Source organism: Pipra filicauda, unplaced genomic scaffold, assembly GCF_003945595.2.
Source record: "Pipra filicauda isolate LSUMZ 115617 unplaced genomic scaffold, ASM394559v2 scaffold114_size2234877_pilon, whole genome shotgun sequence".
In the NCBI taxonomy this organism is placed as follows: Eukaryota; Metazoa; Chordata; class Aves; order Passeriformes; family Pipridae; genus Pipra; species Pipra filicauda.
Window position 1 is genome coordinate 1,306,916 of NW_024103596.1, and position 18,883 is coordinate 1,325,798.

General features: G+C 48.1%; 1 protein-coding gene across 1 annotated transcript in view; it reads right to left on the minus strand.

Annotated features, from left to right (window-relative positions):
* ACBD6 (acyl-CoA binding domain containing 6) overlaps positions 1–18,883 on the minus strand; it is an 82,790-nt gene continuing 63,907 nt past the window's right edge. The window contains exons 7-8 of the mRNA XM_027740662.2: positions 4,638–4,668; positions 1–603 (exon numbers count right to left, since the gene is read on the minus strand). Coding sequence (XP_027596463.1) covers positions 449–603; positions 4,638–4,668 — 186 coding nt within the window. The 3' untranslated portion in view covers positions 1–448. The remainder of the gene's footprint in view (positions 604–4,637; positions 4,669–18,883) is intronic.

Genomic DNA, 18,883 nt, shown 5'->3' on the forward strand with positions numbered 1-18,883 from the left:
TCCATCTCGACACTGTGCTTTTATTTATAATATTTTGTTTGGACCCAGGGGAAAAAAAAATAAACCAAAGTTCAACCTGAAAGGGAGAGATGAGCATCCCTCACCTGGCCCAGCAGCCCTGCCCTCCCCACGGTGGAGCCGACCAGTCAGCCCAGGCTGCTCCAGTGAGACAGCCAATGCAGTACTTGTGTTTGATACATTAAAATAATTCCTGGGGCCTTCTCCAGGCCCTCTCCCCACTCCCTCCCCCCTCAAATACTGATAAATGTCAGAGCATGCAGAACTCTGATCCCATCCTGCCCAGGGTATGTGCTTGGCCCTCGTGCTGGAGAGCCCAGCCAGCCCCTGTGCTCTAAAAGGTCCCCTTGAACACCCGAGGCGACTGGGGAGGGCAGTGGGGAGGGGGGGAAGGGGCGTTATTGCAGAGCATCTCTGTCCCCCCGCAGGGTCAGGGCTCGCCGGTGACGTGCTGCTGCAGAGCCGAAGTGATGGCTTTGGAGTCTGTCACCTCCTCCGGCAGGCAGCCCTCCTGGTCCCGCAGCCCGGGGTCTGCTCCCGACTGCAGCAACAGCTCCACGATGTCCAAAAACTCGCAGGTGGCAGCTGGAGGGAGAGAGGGAAGGGTTAGTCTGGGGATCCTGCCCCGAGGCGGCGGTGATGGGCGTTGCTGGAGCGGTGGCTGTAGCTGGCGACTTCCCATGCGTGTGCCGGAGGCAGGAAACGCCGTCTCAGCACCTGGCCCGGCGCAGCAGATCATTTTTCGGGGCAGTGTTCAGTACACAGTGTCTTACTTTGGATTTAATAGTGCAAAGGAAGGAGAAAAGACAGAGTGAGAGCAAAGCCAGAAGTCCAGGGGAGGTGTTACTGGTGCAACCAGCACCCCAGAGCCCACAGCCCAGACACGGAGCTGCCGGGAGCCCAGGGGTTTGCACGGCATCACCTGGGACACAGAGGGAGCCTGGGCACAGTTGGCTAGGGCTCCTTCACATCCAGGAATGGAGACTGACCCTGGGAAGGGCCCAGAGTGCTGGTGCAGCGCTGCAGAGAGCCCCGAAGTGCCACCTGGGAAAGCATTCCCTGCCTGCTTTTGTACCAGCAATTTATAATGCATTTATCTCTATCTATACCTATATCTATATCTAATGTATCTATTTATGCATAACATCCCTGTAAGTCCCCGCCCCTCACCTGCCTCCTGAATCTCCCAGGGCTCCACAGGCAGCACATTCCAGGCAGGACATCATCAGTACTGCCTTGCTCCTGGCTTTCATCCATCATTTCTCCTTGCAGGAACTTCGTATGGTTTTTAGCTGCTGGCCATCCCTTCCCTGAGCACCAGCTCCAAGGGGCTGTGTCTGTGCCCTCGGACAGCTGGTAATGGCACACACACTCGCACCTCCACTAGGAACTGTTTTTAAATCCCTGATTCAATCCTACCTAAGGATGCTAAAAAAAATAAAAGAACCAGGAAAATCAGGAAAACTCTTAACACTTAAGAGATGGACTTGGCTGTTATCAGCAGAAGTTCCAGACCCTGGATTTTCCCTTAAGCCCATGCAAAGCAGATCCTAGAGAAGCCAAAACTGCCTTATGAGGCTGTGAAGGTGGTACCTTTCCTCTTGCATTGGTAGCAATTGGTTTTAATTGTTTTTTGGGTGCTTTTATAATGCAACCGACTGACTCTTTTAGTAATTAGAGAGTCTTTTGCATTACTCTGCAATTCTCTACTGATCCAGCAATGTCTCATTAAAATAAAGTCAATGTGCAACTGGAGCTCATACTGAAGATAAAAAAAGGAGGAAAAAAGGGGGAAGGGGTTAGTGAGGAAGCAGGTAGGGGGTGTGGGTGAGGCTGAGCTGAAGAGCCAGAGGGCACATCCCTTTGCAGAAAGCAGACTTCCAGAGATGCCAAGGAAGCTGTGGTGGCAGGTTCTGGGGATGGGGAGCTGGGTGCCCACACAGGGAAATGCAACTTTCTCGTCTGGTGCCACCGTTGGGTACAGCTCACGTCCTTGAGCGGGCTGGGGACATCCCAGGGGATGAGCACAGCTACTGGATTTATGGCACCCTGGGACCCTCGATTTGTCAGGGGCCGGAGCGGCAGCCCTGACACTGGCACGGGTGAAGATGAATTTCCATTCAGCGCAGTTCGCCTCCCGACTCCATTAATCCTCAGGGTTCAGATGATGAATTCTTTTTTTTTTTTTTTATTATTTATTTTCCCTCCAGCATCCCCTCCCACTGCCCTGCCACAGCACAGACAGAGCCGAACAGATGGTGCTTTGCAGGGAAGCCGGAGCGCCCATGAGGATACAGAGCCTGCCCACTCCGCGGCCACGTGGCCACCACGGCTCGGAGAAGCCTTGATTTCCTCTGGGAGAGGCAGCAGCAATGATTTCAGTATTCCCGGTGGGTGAGTGGATGGATGGATGGAGAGGAGCCGAAGGCTAACGGGCCCTTCAGCAGGGAGACCGTGGTCAGAGTGACCAGCCCGGCTCCAGCCCGGGGCAGAGCGGGCCCGGCAGTGGGTCCCACCGGTGATCCGGTGCCTCCGGACCGCGCTGCCGGATGGCCTCCACTTAACCTCCGATTAAACCCGGGGTCGGCGCCCATCGGAAGGAGGCAGGATTTATAACCCGCAGCAGGATGCAGTTTGACACCGGCTGTAATCAGGAGAGCTGTCACCACAAGGACAGCTGTCAGGCCACGCCGCCTCATAAAAAGGGATGCAGACACCCTAAAAGCAGTGCCTGCCTCGCTGGCCTTGCTGATGGGATTTAACCCTTCCCTGAACGGCCTCCAACGAAAGGGAAGGCCTTGTGAAGGCACTGCTCAGCTCAGAGACAGTTTTCATAGGAGCTCTCACGCCTCTCCTCTGCAATTAACAGCTTGGTTGTGAAGCGTTGACCAAAATGGTATTGGGGGGTTTTCAGTGAGTTCCATTCAGGCCAACAGGCACTTGAATTCAAACCAGTCCCTCATTTAATAAGCTGTTTCCAAGATTGGAGGGATTTATGATCAGGTCAGTAAGTAAGGGAATGAGGACAGCCTGGGTGCAGTGATGGTCACCAGGAATAGCTGGGCACCCATGGACACACTGGACCTGTGTGCCAAAAAGGCTTCTCTAAGACAATATACAGGGAAGAGAGGTGGGAAGGGGGAAGAAAAAATTTTAACACATAAAGCATTTGGGAAGAAAACCATGGCAAACTGTCACTGTTGAAATATCTGAGCTGTCAGGGTGGATCAGAGAAACTGTTTCTGAAATAACGTTCATTAAATCAGTTATGTTTGTTTGATTGTTAAACAGGCTGCCTCAGTCACCAGCCAGAGTGATCCACCTCCACAGAATTTACACTCAGGTGATGCATCCACTCTTTTTTTTCACATACTGGCCTTGCTTGAATCAGATTCTCATGGATAAGTTATATATGTGCTATGCTTGTGCATGACCCACAGTAATGTACTGTGCACCCCTCCATAGGCAAATGTCAGTCCTGGAGTTGGGAGCAGGGAAAGCATCCTCCCAGGAGAGAGAAAGCCCAAAACTTGGAATGGATTAGGCAGAGAAGGAGGCAGTGTGGCATTTTAAGTGCTGTCAATCTGTGGACAACACTGTGCTAAGCAATAGATTCACTACTCCAGTCATAATGATAGGAATTTGAAAAATAGAGTATCCTACAGGAAAGATGACATGGGGAGAAATCACACATTATTGTAATTACAGTCTCAGTTCAGGGGCCCTGGAATCTGGGAGTTTAGCTCCAGATCCAAATGCTGTGCTTTGGACTGATGCTCTGCAAAGCAATTTTGCCATCCTGTTAATGTCCTTGTGGAGAGATCAGGGAGAGAGAGAGAGACACAAACACTTCAGAATGACAAGTATGCTCTTAATTACAGTGACAGGCATCAAGAGAGAGTACAAAATAATAACTGGCTATGTCTTAATTTTGGGAAAAAATTATGATCCAGATTAAATCGATACTTTTTTCATATTCCCCCACACATCAGCACTGCATGCATCACTTCAGTCTCTACTCTTCTCATTTGGAGATAGGACAATCTTTCAATTAAAGAGTCCTATAAAATCATGTATCTAATTAGCCTGTAACTGCAGGAGGGACGCGAACTGTGACTTCCCCCTGCTGATTTTTGTAGTAGAGAAGCTGCTGCTCTCTCAGCTGCAATCAAACAGGTTTGTCACCAGGACACATAGAGTGGAGGCCACCTTGGTCATCCCCTTCCCCTCACCTGTGTAACCTGTTAAAACTGATACAGACCCTCCCTGAAGGCCCAGGGATTTGGCATTCCCTAATCAGAGCCACTCCTGGGTCTGGAGGTGGCACAACCACATCTTAGAGACACATAGGTGTACAGGAAAACTCTGCATCATTAACTGGGGGCAAAGGAAAGCTTTAAGGTGACATTTGCAGAGGAGAAGGAAGGGAAGACAGCAGTCTTCCTTGCTGCTTCTCCCACGGCTCCTACTCCTACCACGCTGGATTTGACGGCGGAGGTAATCAAATCCAGCTTCCCTGCTCATTTTTCTCCTGAAATTTGCTTTCTGTGCATTGAGCATTTACTCCAGCTGCAAATCCATCCTGTTAGAGAGGACAATGAAGCTGAGAGGCAGCTTACCATAATGGAGTGCAGTCTGGCCTTCCCCATCCTGAAAAAAGAGAGAGACTTGATTTTAGAGGTATAGGCAATGTTGTGGGGACACAAGTAAATCACAGTTTTAAATAAATAAGCTGAATCACAGCAATGTTTTAATTGACTAGATAAAAAGGCCAGGACATTCAGCTACCTGACAGTTGGGATTTGAATCATCATCCACCCATCACTTCATATTGACAGATAATCAATATCTATCCACCCGTAAGAGTGCGTGGATCACGTCATGACTTGAGTATAATTCAGTTCATAGTGTTATCACTTCCATCCCATAAAAATGAAGGATTTCAGTCCTATGGCCTTACTCTGGGATTCTCACTAATCCTGATGCTTTAGTGCAAGATGTTTCAGTGCAAGCCCAGCCTTGGCCTACTTGAGAGAAGGGTAAAGCACCGGGACACTGTGCTGTACTCTTCAGCACAAATGATCACACAGAAGGAAAAAAAAATCCATTTTTTCTCCAACTGAATAAATCTTAGGTTCCTGCTCTTCAGAATTTACATCTACCCAAAGCCCAGGTAAGATCTGCTGGGTGAGGGAAGGGCACAGTGCTCAGGGATGAGCAGGTTGCTGAACTCATGCTTGCAAAACACCTGCAGCAAAAGGGCAAAGCAAACCACGTGATTTGTAGGTGTTGGCACACAGCCCCCTCTTCCAGCTTAACACATACACCACTGTACCAGCTGCAGTGCTTTGGGAAGTGTGTCCCCTTCCCAGGCTCCTGTGTCCCTCCCTAGGCTCTGCTGGAGAGAGCACATGTGGCACAGCCAGCAGCGCACACCCAGGCACCTCACACTGCCACAGCCTCGTCCTGCCACCAGAACAGGTGAAATAACAGAAGGAAAGAATTACTGGCCACTTTGCTTTCACTGGCCCATCAGGATTAGCCTCTAATTCAGTTCTTTGCCTCCTTAATTTATTTGCATCTGTCTATGGAGACTTAAGTTTTTAATTACCATCATCTTTGGGATTAAGGTGCAAATTCTGGTGTCTGTTGTGGATTCTGGAGCAGGCGAAAGGGAAAAGGAGAACAGTAAAACAGGTAGAAATCTCACCCATAGCTGGAGACTTCTGGTTTCCCACCTGCTATTCTGTTTGATATTAACCCTGCTGAGCTGAAAAACTAGGAATCATCTGTGTTTCAGGGTGGGAGGTGCCACCTTTTGCTCTGGGACATTGCACCAACACAACAACCACAGCAACAGAGACAAAAGAGGAAAGCCAGATGTAACAGGCATTTGCTACCTCAATATCCATTTCATGTCTGTTCCAAGCAAAGGAATGTGCCACTATGTCCCATTCACGTCAGTGAACTCACACCAGTGTTTGAAGACTCCTCATTTCAGGAGCCTATTTCTGCCCAAACTGCAGGGACATAATGCAAATGGCTGTCACTAGAGATACCGCAAGCCAAAGAACTGAAGGAATCAAGGACGGCATCCATTGATTACTCCACATTAATAAGGTAACTGATCTGAGCCAGAGCCCCCGAGCGCTCCTTAAGCACATGCCTGCTCAGGGGAGTGACAGGGCCGGCACTGACTTCAGCAAAATACGGAGCAGGGCTGGGGAAGAAGAGGCAGCAGCGCTCCAGATGAGTTATTGGAAAGGCAGCATGTCAAATATGTGGGCTGGGGGATGGGAAGCCAGCTCCCCTCTGCATCACCGCCTTCAAAACTGCAGCTGACAAAACCCACAGGTGAATGGGACTGGAGCTGTGCAGCAGAAATCCCTTTCCACAGGAACACTTTGCTGCAGAACTCCCTATAAAACACACAGGACTGCTCCAGGAATACTACAGCCATTTGTTCCTCTTCCAAAGGCCTGTGGAAAGCACTGCTGCTTCAGCAGCCGGCTGGATCTAACGAGGCTTTTTATTTCTCTTAGATGTACTTCCTGGCATCTGTTGGGCTAAGGAGGGAGCGCGAGTCCTGGCATAGGAGATGCATGTCTTTAATCCCAGCGTGGTTTTTAAAAAGAACTATTAATCCAATGTTATGCAAACATGGTTTGCACTTTATTTACGCCGTGGATTTCCCCCCCCCCCTTTGAGCATTCCGGCTGGCCAAATGCTATTTGTTACACTCCTCAGATGCTGTGCTATTTGCTTGTATTTCCTCTGCGACAAATTTTAATCCAGGTAAATGGAAAAAGCTTTAGCATGGTCACTCACTAAAGGCCTTGAAATGCCCTCGGGAAGCTGCTGATCTCAATCCCCCTTTGATTTGGCTTTTTGGAGCACCGTGGCTAATCGCAGCCCGACGTGCCCGGCTGTTCCAGGTACGGCAACGCTGAGCCTTCAGAGCAAAACGGTCGCACCTGGAGACTAATCAAAGATTGGCTGTGAAAGTGAGGATTACAGCTCCCATTGTGGGAATTATGTGAGATGAATATTGCCCACGAGAAGCTGGAAAGGTTTATTTTGCAATGAAACACAGTGCGCGGAAGATGAATTAAGATGGCCTTGATGCAAGGGATATTTCCCAACGTGCGACAGAAAGCAGCGGTTTCTAGAGCATCCTAGGGAGGTGCAGTGTGTTCTTCTCCCAGGATGTGCCTCTGTTGGGATGAGTGATCCCAGTGAGTGGACAGGGACAACCTGGTGCAGCCTCACCCAGCTGGCACCAGTCAGGAGCAGGGCACCTGGAGCGCATCCTCCACAGCCGGGAGGAATGCAGAGATGCTGACAGTGATCAAGGAACAGAGATGCTGACTGTGATCAGATGGATAGTTTCAGCAGATGGACCAAAGAGAAGGTGTTGAGTAGGGGAGCTGATGCTGGGGAGTGCAGAAGAAGAGATGGGCAGCTCTGGGGCCAACATAGAATGCCAAGCTTTGCTCTATGCCAGGTGCCTCTGAGAAATGCCCTTTCATCACCACGTGTTAGCTGGGATGTGTCACTGTGACAGGTTAAAAAGGAGGAAACCTGCTCTAATTCAGTGAACTTCAACACAAAAGGTGGGAAAAGCCAGGCTCAAATCAGTAATACACATTCTGTAAAGGCTTGCAAGGCCCTGGTAGGTGCCTGTCCCAGAGCCCTTTTAGCAATGCTCCAACTATAGAAAGGAGGAGCTCCTGGAAATGGCAGAAACCCACACAGGTAGACAGAAAACAATCAGAAAGGAAAGAAAGACCATTACACACTGGAGTGTAAGAGTGCTCAGTCCCACACATGAATGTTACTGATCAACAACAGATCTGATTCCAAGCTTTCCTCTTGCCTCCTAATATGGGGTGCCATCCTGGATGCCTTCTACAGCTTCCTGGCACATCTGGCCATGGCAGGATGACAGCCAAGCTGCACAGCTTTGAGGGAGATGAGAGCACTTCCAAATACTTCAAAACCAAATCCCGAACGTCCATGACTACCAAACCCATCCAAACAAAAGATGCTACAAAATCAGCAGTACCTCCTACATGCAATGGTCTGCGACAGATGTCACTCAATGAAAATCCAACTACCAGTGGATAACTTATTGGATAACAGGATTTTGTGCTGCTCCTGAGAAATTTAAGCAAGAGAAATGAGAGAAGATGGACCGAGCGCAGATGGACCAACTGTCTTATCCGCTAAGTGGTACTATGGCTACTGCACGTCAATTTTGTCTCATAAGTGATAGGATTATATCGGTGTTGCCGTCCCATGTTCATTCCTTGGGAATTTCTGTTCCCTGCTTAACCTAACACAAGTTCTGGACTGAAGGGCAGAGACACGGAAAGGGCTCAGCTGAGCCCTTCTGAGATGCTGTACACTCTATAAAACACAGCTGCTGTTTCTTGCCATTGCAAGTAGACCTTGACTGGCCAGTGTTTGGCTGTGGCTTCACAGGACAGTTTTAAACAGTGTGCTATAAACATTGATTGTCCAGACCTGCCTCATTACAAGCTGTGTGCAGAAATCTCTGTGAGAGGGAGGGTAGCCCTAAGGGAGACACCATCTCTTCTGCATCTCACCTCTTTTACTTAGCACTTAGTAGAGAAAGAGGAAGAACAAGTACATGATGGTTACCTGGATGAGCTTTGGTCCAGCCTGGCCAGTGATGAAGGTGAAAATGCTGGGACTGGCAGCCTCCACACCAGCACGAGAGTCTGTAGGGGACTCCAGTGCTGCTCCACAGAGGCTTCATCTCAGTGCCTTCATTCACATCCCCAAGCACAGACGCTGTGAGCGCACCGTGAAAAGCACAGCAGAAAACATCTACACTGTCCTTTCCCTTTGAGGGATAGCACTTGTGCTTTTCATTTTAAGGTATTTTTCCCCCCATGCCACCTCTTTTTCTGTTCATTTGTGGCAACTTTCAAGGTGCACACTCGTTCCCATTGACAGGCGCCGAATGTTGGCAGGGATCGCAGGAGATAAGAACGATGCGGTGATAAGAGTGTTTAACAGCGCTGGGTCCTGGGCAGCACGGATGGGCCAGAGGGAAGATAAATATTTACACTACATCTTTAGAAGGTGAGTGAATAAAAAGGGCCAGAATAATACAGCCTCTGAACAAGCACTGGTGCTTAGGAGTTGTAATATAAATCTCTGCAGCCTCACGACACACACTCACTCAAGCCAGGGAGATGAAAAATAGCAAGAAAATACTTCCCTCCACTTTTAAAAAGGGTTTTATTTCTCATTTATTTCCACTTTAGACTTCAACTTCCCAACAATTTACTTTAACCTCATCATCTTCTTATTCTCTCTCAGAAATTTTATCTCCAACAAGACTGAGGGTGAGGCTACAGCTAAAAGCACACCAGAATTTACATGTTAATACCCAAAAATACGTAAAACCAGGCAATGGGGGTTAAAATAACAGTCAGAACTCCACCAAACAATTCAGTAGGTGGCCTTAACCCAGCCTTTATATTCATTTTCACATTGCTTTTGAATGCAGCAGACTGGGTTTGTACACGTACATTAATACATGTCAAATGAATGCTTGCCCAAGTGAAGCAGATAGAGGAGTGGCAAATGCTGGCACAGAAAAGCGATGGTTTAGTTTGACATGTGATCCTGTTCCTTTAAAATCCCTATCTTAGGCCAGTGTGCACCCACATACACATAGACTTTTGCTTTTAGTTGCCTCCTGAGCCTTAAAGCAATGCCAGCATCAGTGCAATTTGAGAAAACAAGACCATCCAAGAGCTTTGTGCCAAAGTCTAGGATCCCAAATAGCTCTGACCCCAGAAAAATAAAGCAGATCTTTATGTTTTCTCCCTACTTTTGGTTTTGCTAAAGCAAAATATATTTGTGACTGCTCACCTTCACCAGGTGTTTTAAGTAGGTGGTCCATATGGGGATAATTAGTTGGCTGGTGTTTGTGAGGTGCTTGTAAGGTTATGGCTGTTAATGCTGGCATAGGCTGTTGTGAGACATCACCAGGTGCACCCTTGGTCCCAGCTTGAAGGCAGCTCAGGCACTCCCCAAGGATGGGACATACAATACTTCTGGCAGAAGAAAAACCAAAATCCACGCACTGGTCATGAACAGCTGTTATTTGGAGATTGCAAACAGCCCAGGCTGGCAAGTGCAGGGCTTGGGTATCTTCAAAGTTTGGTTCCTCAGTTAACTTCCACCTCCCCCTGCAAGTGGGTAGGTTTGGCAGGGACCCCTCTCTTACTGAGCTGTCCCTCCCCAAGAGCTCTCAGCTCTCTCCTCTGCCCCCTTCCTACCTTTCAGACCTTTTCCTGCACTGTGCTGGGCAGATATCCCTAAGGATGGAAGGTGCTAGACAGATTTTTATCATCACCTCTTGGGCCATTCTCCAGAGTCTACTGCCAGGCTATCATTTGGCCTATCTTCTAAGTGCCTCACAGATAAATTAGATCTGCATAGAGAAGCAATTATTACATTTCTAATGGCATGAACCCTTACATCACAATCTGCTACTGAAAGGCAAGGAAAATTGCATTAGCTTTTGTTTGATTCAAAATTATGATCAAGGGAAAGAGGGATGTTGAAGCCCTTTAAAGCCAAGCCTATGAGCTGGGGATCTTTCTGTCTGGGGACCTCCCTATTCGTATTTGCTGCCAGAGCTCATACTCGTGGTTCATTTAGGAGCACTAATTTGGAGTTAAAAGCAGCTCTAAGAAAGCTCAGAGAGAACAGGATGCCCAGGAAGCACCACTGGCTCCCTCCCGGAGTCTGCATCTGCTAATGCACCCAAACGCCCCCAGCCTGAGGAGTTCAGTGTGCCAGGGTTACGCTAATCCCTCATCGCCCTAGTTTCTAACTGGTGGCGCACCTAAATTTCCAAGTGCAATTTCAGTGGGATTTATCACATCTACTATGATCAGCATGTAGTGCTGCTGGCACAGACACAGGCTCTCAATATCCCAATGCAGACATGGCTGTCTTTAATTGCAGAACAAACCGATTTCTGAACCTACACAGCGGCTCACACAGCAGCACCGAAACTCTCGGGGCTGTTTTGCTGTTGAGTATTTTCATCCTGTTTTGCAGCCGGCACTCTGTGCACAGCTGTGTATTTGGACATATTTATAGGTTATCCAAAGGATATTTGCTACTGCCTGTTACTTCCAGCACCAGGCATCTTGCTGCTCATCAAACAAGTGTGTTGGTGCAATAGAAAAGCTGCCAGGAAGCTGCGGGGGATCAAAAATGTGTTTGGAAAAGTCAGTGCCTACAGCTGTAACAAGTGTCACGGCGCCGTGGCTGAGCCAGACTCCAACAAACCACACAAACGTGATCCCAGGCTGTGAACAGGATGGTATTCCAAAGGGCAAGATCCCAAAATCTCTCCTATCACGACGCTTCCCTTCCCCCTCCTCGCGTAAAAGTTAGTCGCTCCTGTACTGCTTTATCACTTTAGCGTGGCTGAGGCAGATACCTGGTTATTTAAGGGGCAGGATAAATGGGCTGAGACAGCTTTCCCATCCCCAATTCACTAGGGAACGCTTGGAAATTCCACCTGACACCGGGACCGCTCTGTGCTCTTAAACAATCTCCCGTCTGATCCGATTGTTCCCCAGTGGGGAGGCAGGCTGCAGCTAGCTCAAGAGTCATTGATTGGATTAACAGCCTAATTCCCAACAGATGAATAGAATACTGATGTCTTGTCAGCCCACATCATAGAAGGAAAACACAATCTGCTTCTACAGCCCCGAAATTTAACCCTTTGCTTTCCCACTCCCCCTCCCCAGGGCTGGACACACGGGTCCAGCACTTTCAGCTGGAGATCCTACCCATTTTAATGAGAAAAGATATAGTAACCTTTGGGACACTTTGCCTAATAATCTACATGCTATGGGATCACATGCTATTTTCCATAAGGTCAGTTCAGTAAGAAACCCTCTTTTCATCCTTTCTACACAGAAAAGATTTATACCAGGGACTTTTATTATTTTTTGTTCTCCCTTTTCCCATCTGCCATTAAAGGAAATACTGTATGCTTCACAGTAAGCTGCTGAAAATTCATTAGCTTAGTGACATTTGTCCTGAAATCTACAGATATTGAATGTTTTCCGAGTTTATCATTTGATCAGGAGGATGGATCTGCCTGGAGAGGAGCACCCAGCCAGGTTGCAGGAGAGGCATCCCTGCAATACTCTGCAATGCCCCCTCCCTCCAGCAGCTCTTGGCAAGCCCTGGGGCAGAGGAATGAAGCTGGGCACATCATTTGCTCTGGGAGAACTCCTGTTCTCCACCTCCTAATGGAGACACTAATGTTTTCTTACCTCATAGAAAGACTGTGATAAGAAATTAATTGCTACTGGTCAAATGTTCACTACTACAGAAGCAGGACAGTGTGCATATTAAAGAGATTCTCCAAGAAAAAAAATTATTTATGGACTCCTTGGCACTGTCTGCATTTATTTCCTTGCTTGGGAGACAAGAATAAATAAAATTCATCCGATTTTAAGAAATGCATTCAAAATGACCTCTTTTTTTCTCAGATCACCGACATCCATAATGCTGTGGGGTTTGTTTCCTTCTAAACAGCCACCTTTTATGCTTGCATTTACAGAACAGGCAGATATGTGAGGGTATTACTGTGAGGCACTGACACAGGTTGCCAAGAGAAGCTGTGGCTGCCCCATCCCTAAAGAGTTCAAGACCAGGTTGGACAGGGCTCGGAGCAACCTGATCTAGTGGGAGGTGTCCATGCCTGTGGCAGGGGTTAGAATGAGATATCTTTAAGGTCCTTTACAATCCCCTCCTAGGAGTCTATGATTCTCTATACTTTTAAAGATCGTAAGGTGTGCATCACCTGAGATAAGCCAGGTTGTGCTGTGAAACAGAAATAAGATATTTCCACTTGTATTTAGATTTTACAGCTTGCATGCAGAGTGGAAACATTACCTCTGCCACTCCTTTACTCCAACAACCTAATTAGCCCAGCACTGACTAACAGGACTAATAGGAGAGAAAGCATGAGAGGACGGAGGTGCACACCCTTTTTTCCCTCCCTTCTTTCCCCCCTCCAGTACCTGCTAGCCATGACAGTTTTCCATGCTTAGTGATTTCACAGCATCATTATACATATAAAAAACTTGCTAGGAGACTGAATGAAAGAAACAGGCCTTCCCTCTCCTGGTTTCCAGTGCATCAGCCCCACAGAGAGCCCTGTCTTCAGAGACGTACATAGTCCTTCATGTTCACAGAGCTACCCTAACCAAAATAATTAGTGAAAGACACTGCATTGACTCAAACAATTCAATTAATGCCCTGTTAGTATTTTAAAGCCATCCAAATTATTAGCTGTTTTTACAGTTTGAAACCACAATGTTTCATTTTCATCCCAGATGTGAATTGTTCCAGAATGGCAATAAATAAATAAGTCCAGTGAGCCCTGTCCAGCCCAGCTCCTGCCCCGTAACATGGCTGCGCTGTATACTCACGAATCCAGGTTAAGGATGGGGACTGGGGCAGTTGTGCCCTGGAACTAGCAGACTGCAGGTTTTATAAATACATACAGAAATAATTAAAATCTAAGGGGTTTAGAAGGGTTAATCTCCTTTAAATAATCTCTGCCACAAAGCCTGTAAAGTCACTGCTGGCCCCGTGCCCGCGTGGGACCGGCTGTCGGATATCAGGACAGCACGTGTGGGTGGGAGCAGAGAGATTAGGAGGAAGCGCTGCCTCGGTGGCCCATCAGTCGTGCTGCTCCCCCACATATGGCTGCCCCGGGCACTGCCGAGGGCTGGAACGCTGAGAGCAGGATGGGATCCAGCGCCAACCAGCAAGTCAACATGCCACTTGCTCCACACGATTAAAGAGAGAGAAGGAAGCTTGATTAGGCTGCTAAATTTAGCAGGCTGGACGGGAGACAGCGGGAGCCGAAAGCGTTGCAGCCACTGCTCGGTTCACCTCAGTCCTTGCTGACGGCAGGCAAATGCTGGCTGATATTTATTTAAAGGGATTCAGGGCTTTGGAGGTAACCTCTTTTCCTCTGCAGGCTTGAACCCACAGCCCTGGGTGGCCAAGGAGATGTTGCACTTTTAATTGTCATCCTCAACGGCCTCAGTGCTGCCACTCTGCATTTCAGGGCGTCCTCTTTGCATGAACTGTCATTTAAAGCCAACAACTGAGTGACCATTAGAGAGTTAGAAATCCAAAAGAAAGCAGGGAAATCACCCCTGTGTGGGCTAAAGCAGTGCCTGTCTGAACCCAGGAGTTTGATTCCCCTGATTTGGGCAAAAGCAGGGTCAGCTGAAATGCCCAAGAATCCCATGGCAGCGCTGGAGCACTGTCAGGGATGTTGTGGTATCGTGATGGTGACAGGCACAGTTGCAATAAAAGCGGAGCCACAATGTGCTGCAGGAGGAGCAGAGGTGCTGCTAATGGCCTAGGGAGCCTTTTCTCCTTTAAGTCAGTGAGGATAAAGACTCCAGAGACTCTTGCTTTGGTCCCATAAACCTTCCTTGGCTTGCTGTGCAAAAGCAGCACTTTCCATGTTGGGATGGTCTGAACCATCCTCTGAACTCATTAAATGAGATTTTATTAAGCCAAGCTTGGGGAAGCCTGGGCTAGCAGGGGAGCTGACTTCCAGTGGCCACAGCCCTCAGCTTGAAAGGCACTTTTTTTTTTAATTCTCCTTCAGACAAACCCAGTGCCAGGAACCTTGCTCAGACAACTCAAAGCACCTCAGGATAGCGCTGTGCCCTGCAGCCTCTAGGCAGCCTTTCCTTCCCAGGCACTGTTTCTTAAGGATGAGGACTCCTCTTTCTGGCTAATCTGGAATTAGAGAGGACGTTTGCACACTCACAGCTGTCTGCCAGAGGGGGAAGGCAGCAGAGCCTGGATCCTGCCCCGAAGTGGACCACTGCCAGGGAGAAGCCGACTGCACGTGCTGACTTAAGAAGCTCCCGTCTCATCACCTCAAAGGGTTGCTGTTTTTGTGACATTCAGCAGCCTTTTAGCAGCCTCTGTGAATTGTATTAGTAGCTGATTTACCATTTGTTATTTTATAAGGCATGAAGCTGCTCTTTCATTTGCTCATCCACCACCATGTACAACTACACGTCAGACTCTGAAAACTCAGTCTATGATCATTGGGGCTGTTTCCCGATGGAAGAAAGGAGAAATAAATAGTGAGGGAAAAGGTTTATTGGTGCTGCTTATTCACAGACAGTCAGGTTTCCAAACAGCTATTAATGAAGTGCCAATACTGAAGAAAAAAAAGGAAAAATGTCTGGAGAAAACTGCCTCAGGACATCAAACTACATCAGTAACTGGAATTTCTCGATGGAGCCACAGTGCTATTAAAATACAGCTGAACTAAGTACTTGCAGTTTGGTCTGTCATTACTTATTTAGTGAGATGCAAAATTGATCTTCACTTTAAAGGGCTCTTTCAAAGTCTAGAGGCAGCACTTGCTCCCTCCTTGTGCTGTATAATAGAGGTGTTCCTAATGAAATTCAGCAGGAGCTGGAGGCAACCAGGGAAAACCGCAGCCAACTTTATAACAGACAGATTTATGTTCAGGGATGTCCTACTCTTTGAATGAGTTATTCTGCACAGGGCAGGGATAACAGGTTCACCATTCATGGGTTGTACAAGCATGGCAGAAGGTCAAGTTCCCTGGTGGTGCGCGGTCTGAGCCCAGGGCTGGGGCTGCCGTCACATCTGGGGCTGAGTTGAGCAGGTCCATCCCATTTCCTACTAAAGCAGCCCAGGGAGCCCCCTGGGACCAGCTGGGCCCAGAACTGGGCCCAGCCCATTCCACACCAGGGAGGAGCAGATGGCAGGTACTGGTGGTGGCGGCCGACGTGGGGCAGAGCTGAACCAGTGACCTCGAGGTGAAAGGCTTCGTATCTCCCATTATCAATCCCCAGAGCCCCCTCTGGAGTAAGTGTTGATACATTAATCTTTCTGACTGATGGAAACAAACTGCAAGTATAATATTCCACAGGGGAATCTTTATTTATATTGAGGCAAAACTACGCTTAAAAACAGAAAGTTAAGGGCACACTTAGGTTTCAGTCTCTGATCAGAAATGTTAATGACATCCTTTTCCCCTTCCAAGCACTGAATTCAAAGAGCATGTCATCACACATTAGTCTCTGAGCACAGCCCCAGTGTGGATGGCTGCAGTACATAATAAACTGGTGTTTGAGTTTCCTCCTGTGCCTGCTGTCCTCCTAAATAGTTTAATAACAAAGGAGTATATTTCAGAGTGCTGCCGGAGTGCCTCGATGAAGCATGTGGTGTAGGATAAATACCTCCACATCAGGACACTTTTCAAAGCCATCAGGCAGAGGGGTCAGTCTGTTGTGGGTTTTTTTAAAACTGCACAAGCTAATGCTTTAAGAGTGTCTTGATGGAATCAGGGAAATTGGATTGTCCCCCCATTTGCTGGCCTAAAACAAGCCTTTTTTTATTTATCCCATTAGAGGAACACAAGAGAAACCTTTTAAACGTCACTAAAATTTTCCCTGCATTGCAAAACCCAGTCAAAAGGGTTTTAATTTTCCCCGAGACCTCTTAAGTAATGCAGCATGTCAAGGTTTAATACATTGTGTGTAGGGGATTGTCTATATTCTGTGCTCTTTCACCAGGGTGATTCCACAGGGTCGGTCCTGGTCGCTGGATTTTGACCCTGCCAGCACCGAGCTGCCCAACTAGCCCACACCATTTTAGATCAGGTCTGGTGAACAAATAAGTGATAATGAGATGAGATGCAGCCTGCCCTGGACCAGTCTGGGACTCCCAAAAATTCAGCAGTGCTGGTCACTCTCCAGTGGTTTTGTTCTGCAAACTGGGGCTCTCTGGGTTTGGGAGAACCTGTGATTTATTTGCTTATTTATAGAAGGACTAGAGAGACTTGGCAAGAGGTGCCTATGTGCACAAGGCTCCAAATTTCCCTGAGATATTTAATATGACAAACATAAGCTGCGTCCCAGAGGCAGAGCCCAGGATTGCAAACTGGCAGCACACAACGTGCTAAAGCACAACAGCTAAAGATGGCAACAGGGCCACAGACCCTTGGAAGGCTGGGCTGGTGCCCACTCCACCCTTGCTGTCCCAAGGGCTGAGGGCATTAGTGCCAAAACAGCTTCTCATGGCCCCTCAGAGCCCATCCCACTTGTCAGCCAGCCTGGAAGCTATGGGTGATTTGATCTCCCAAAGTAATCCCAACTAGTAATGCTTGCTACTGAAATACACCATTATTTTGCTCCTACAGGATATGGGAGTTTTCTATCCACACTGTCCATGTTTATTTTTGAAGACAGTGAACACGTCATACCATAGCAGAAGAGGACCTGGGGTGCCATGTTAATTTGGGCTGAGCACGTAATTCTCCCCAGCCCCGGTTTTGCAGAGAAAAGAGGAATTGGAGGGCAAGGAGTGTCCAAGCCTTAAACCTTATGTCCCTGAATTCACACATGTGCACTGAGAGCTGGGAAAGGTGCAGAGCCGAGGAGAGTGAGGAAGAGGAGGCACATCCCAGCCTCTCAACCACTCACAATAAAACCCAGCCCTGAGACTAAGATACTGCCTCCTGATCTTCCCTGTAGGGCTGCACAGTCTATTTTACAAAATGTCAAAATTCAGCACGAAAATTGGAAAAAGGGGGTGAAAAAAAAAAAAAATCAGACTGGCTGGTTATTGGACCAAGGGCTGTGTTAAAAGGATCAGGAGGTGGTGGGCCAAGTGGTGGGGGAGGGAATGGGATAAAGTAGTGGGTCTAATCAAATCAGTTTAAAAAGCTGCAGCCTCTCCGAGTTAACCTTGCCAATCAGAGAGCGAGCGGGAGCATGTCTGCGCACATTAAAGCGGGAGCGTGTCCTTGAACCCGCAGAATATTCCATCCTCCCCCCACAGCCCACGCAGGCTGTGTACCCAACACCCTCAGCAGACAGCAGGAGAAAAGCCCCGGATTAGGCATCCTCCTTAGCCTCGCCCAAGTGGAAGTCAACACTGGCAAAGGCAGCTCGGGTGGTTCCCTGCGATTTGAGGTGAGCTCGTGGGATTAAGCCGGCAAGAGTGGGAGAAATGTTAAAAAACAAACAAACCAAAAAAAAAAAAAAGGGAACAAAAGGAGAAACCCTCCCATTGACAAACCACGCTGTTGCACCGAGCCTGGCAGCTGTGAGAGGCATTACTAACCTTCGCTAATGACTAAGGGCACTGAAGTCACTTTAAAATAAATATTCACTAGGAATTACATGGGTAATCTAAAGGGATTATCCTGCTGCCTTAACAGGTCCATAAACTAAACGTTAAATGGTCTACGCAAGTGTTTGCATTAATTTTGACCCAAATCAACCCTTCTGCTAAAAGCCGTGGAAAGCCAGATTCAATTTTGGAAACCACGTGTCTGCTTTGAGTTAGTGCTCTTATAAATTCCCCCAGATCCTCTGTTTTCTGAAGGAAAAACGGGGCTGAGCTCTTGGAAGCCAGGAGCCAGCCAGCAGCCAGGGAAAGGCTTTAGCAGAAATGCACACTCAGAACATGAAGCAGCAAATGCAAATCCAGCCTCCCACATAATCCAGTCCCTGCAGCAAAAGTATCCGTGTTCAGAGTCTTAGCTCGGGCCCATCTTCCCTAGGGAGCCAGGGAAAGCACAGTGTGGGGAGAAGGAGCCCTGCCAAAGAGAATGGACAAACCCCGTGCCTCGGTTTCCCTACCTGTAAAAGGGGGAACATGTCATGTGCCTTCCAGCTGAGGCACTTTTCCCTGTGCCTCCAACTACAGGAAGGGAATTTCAGCTGGAGCTGGGCTGTGCGTGTGAGCCAGGCTCAGGCAGGTCAGG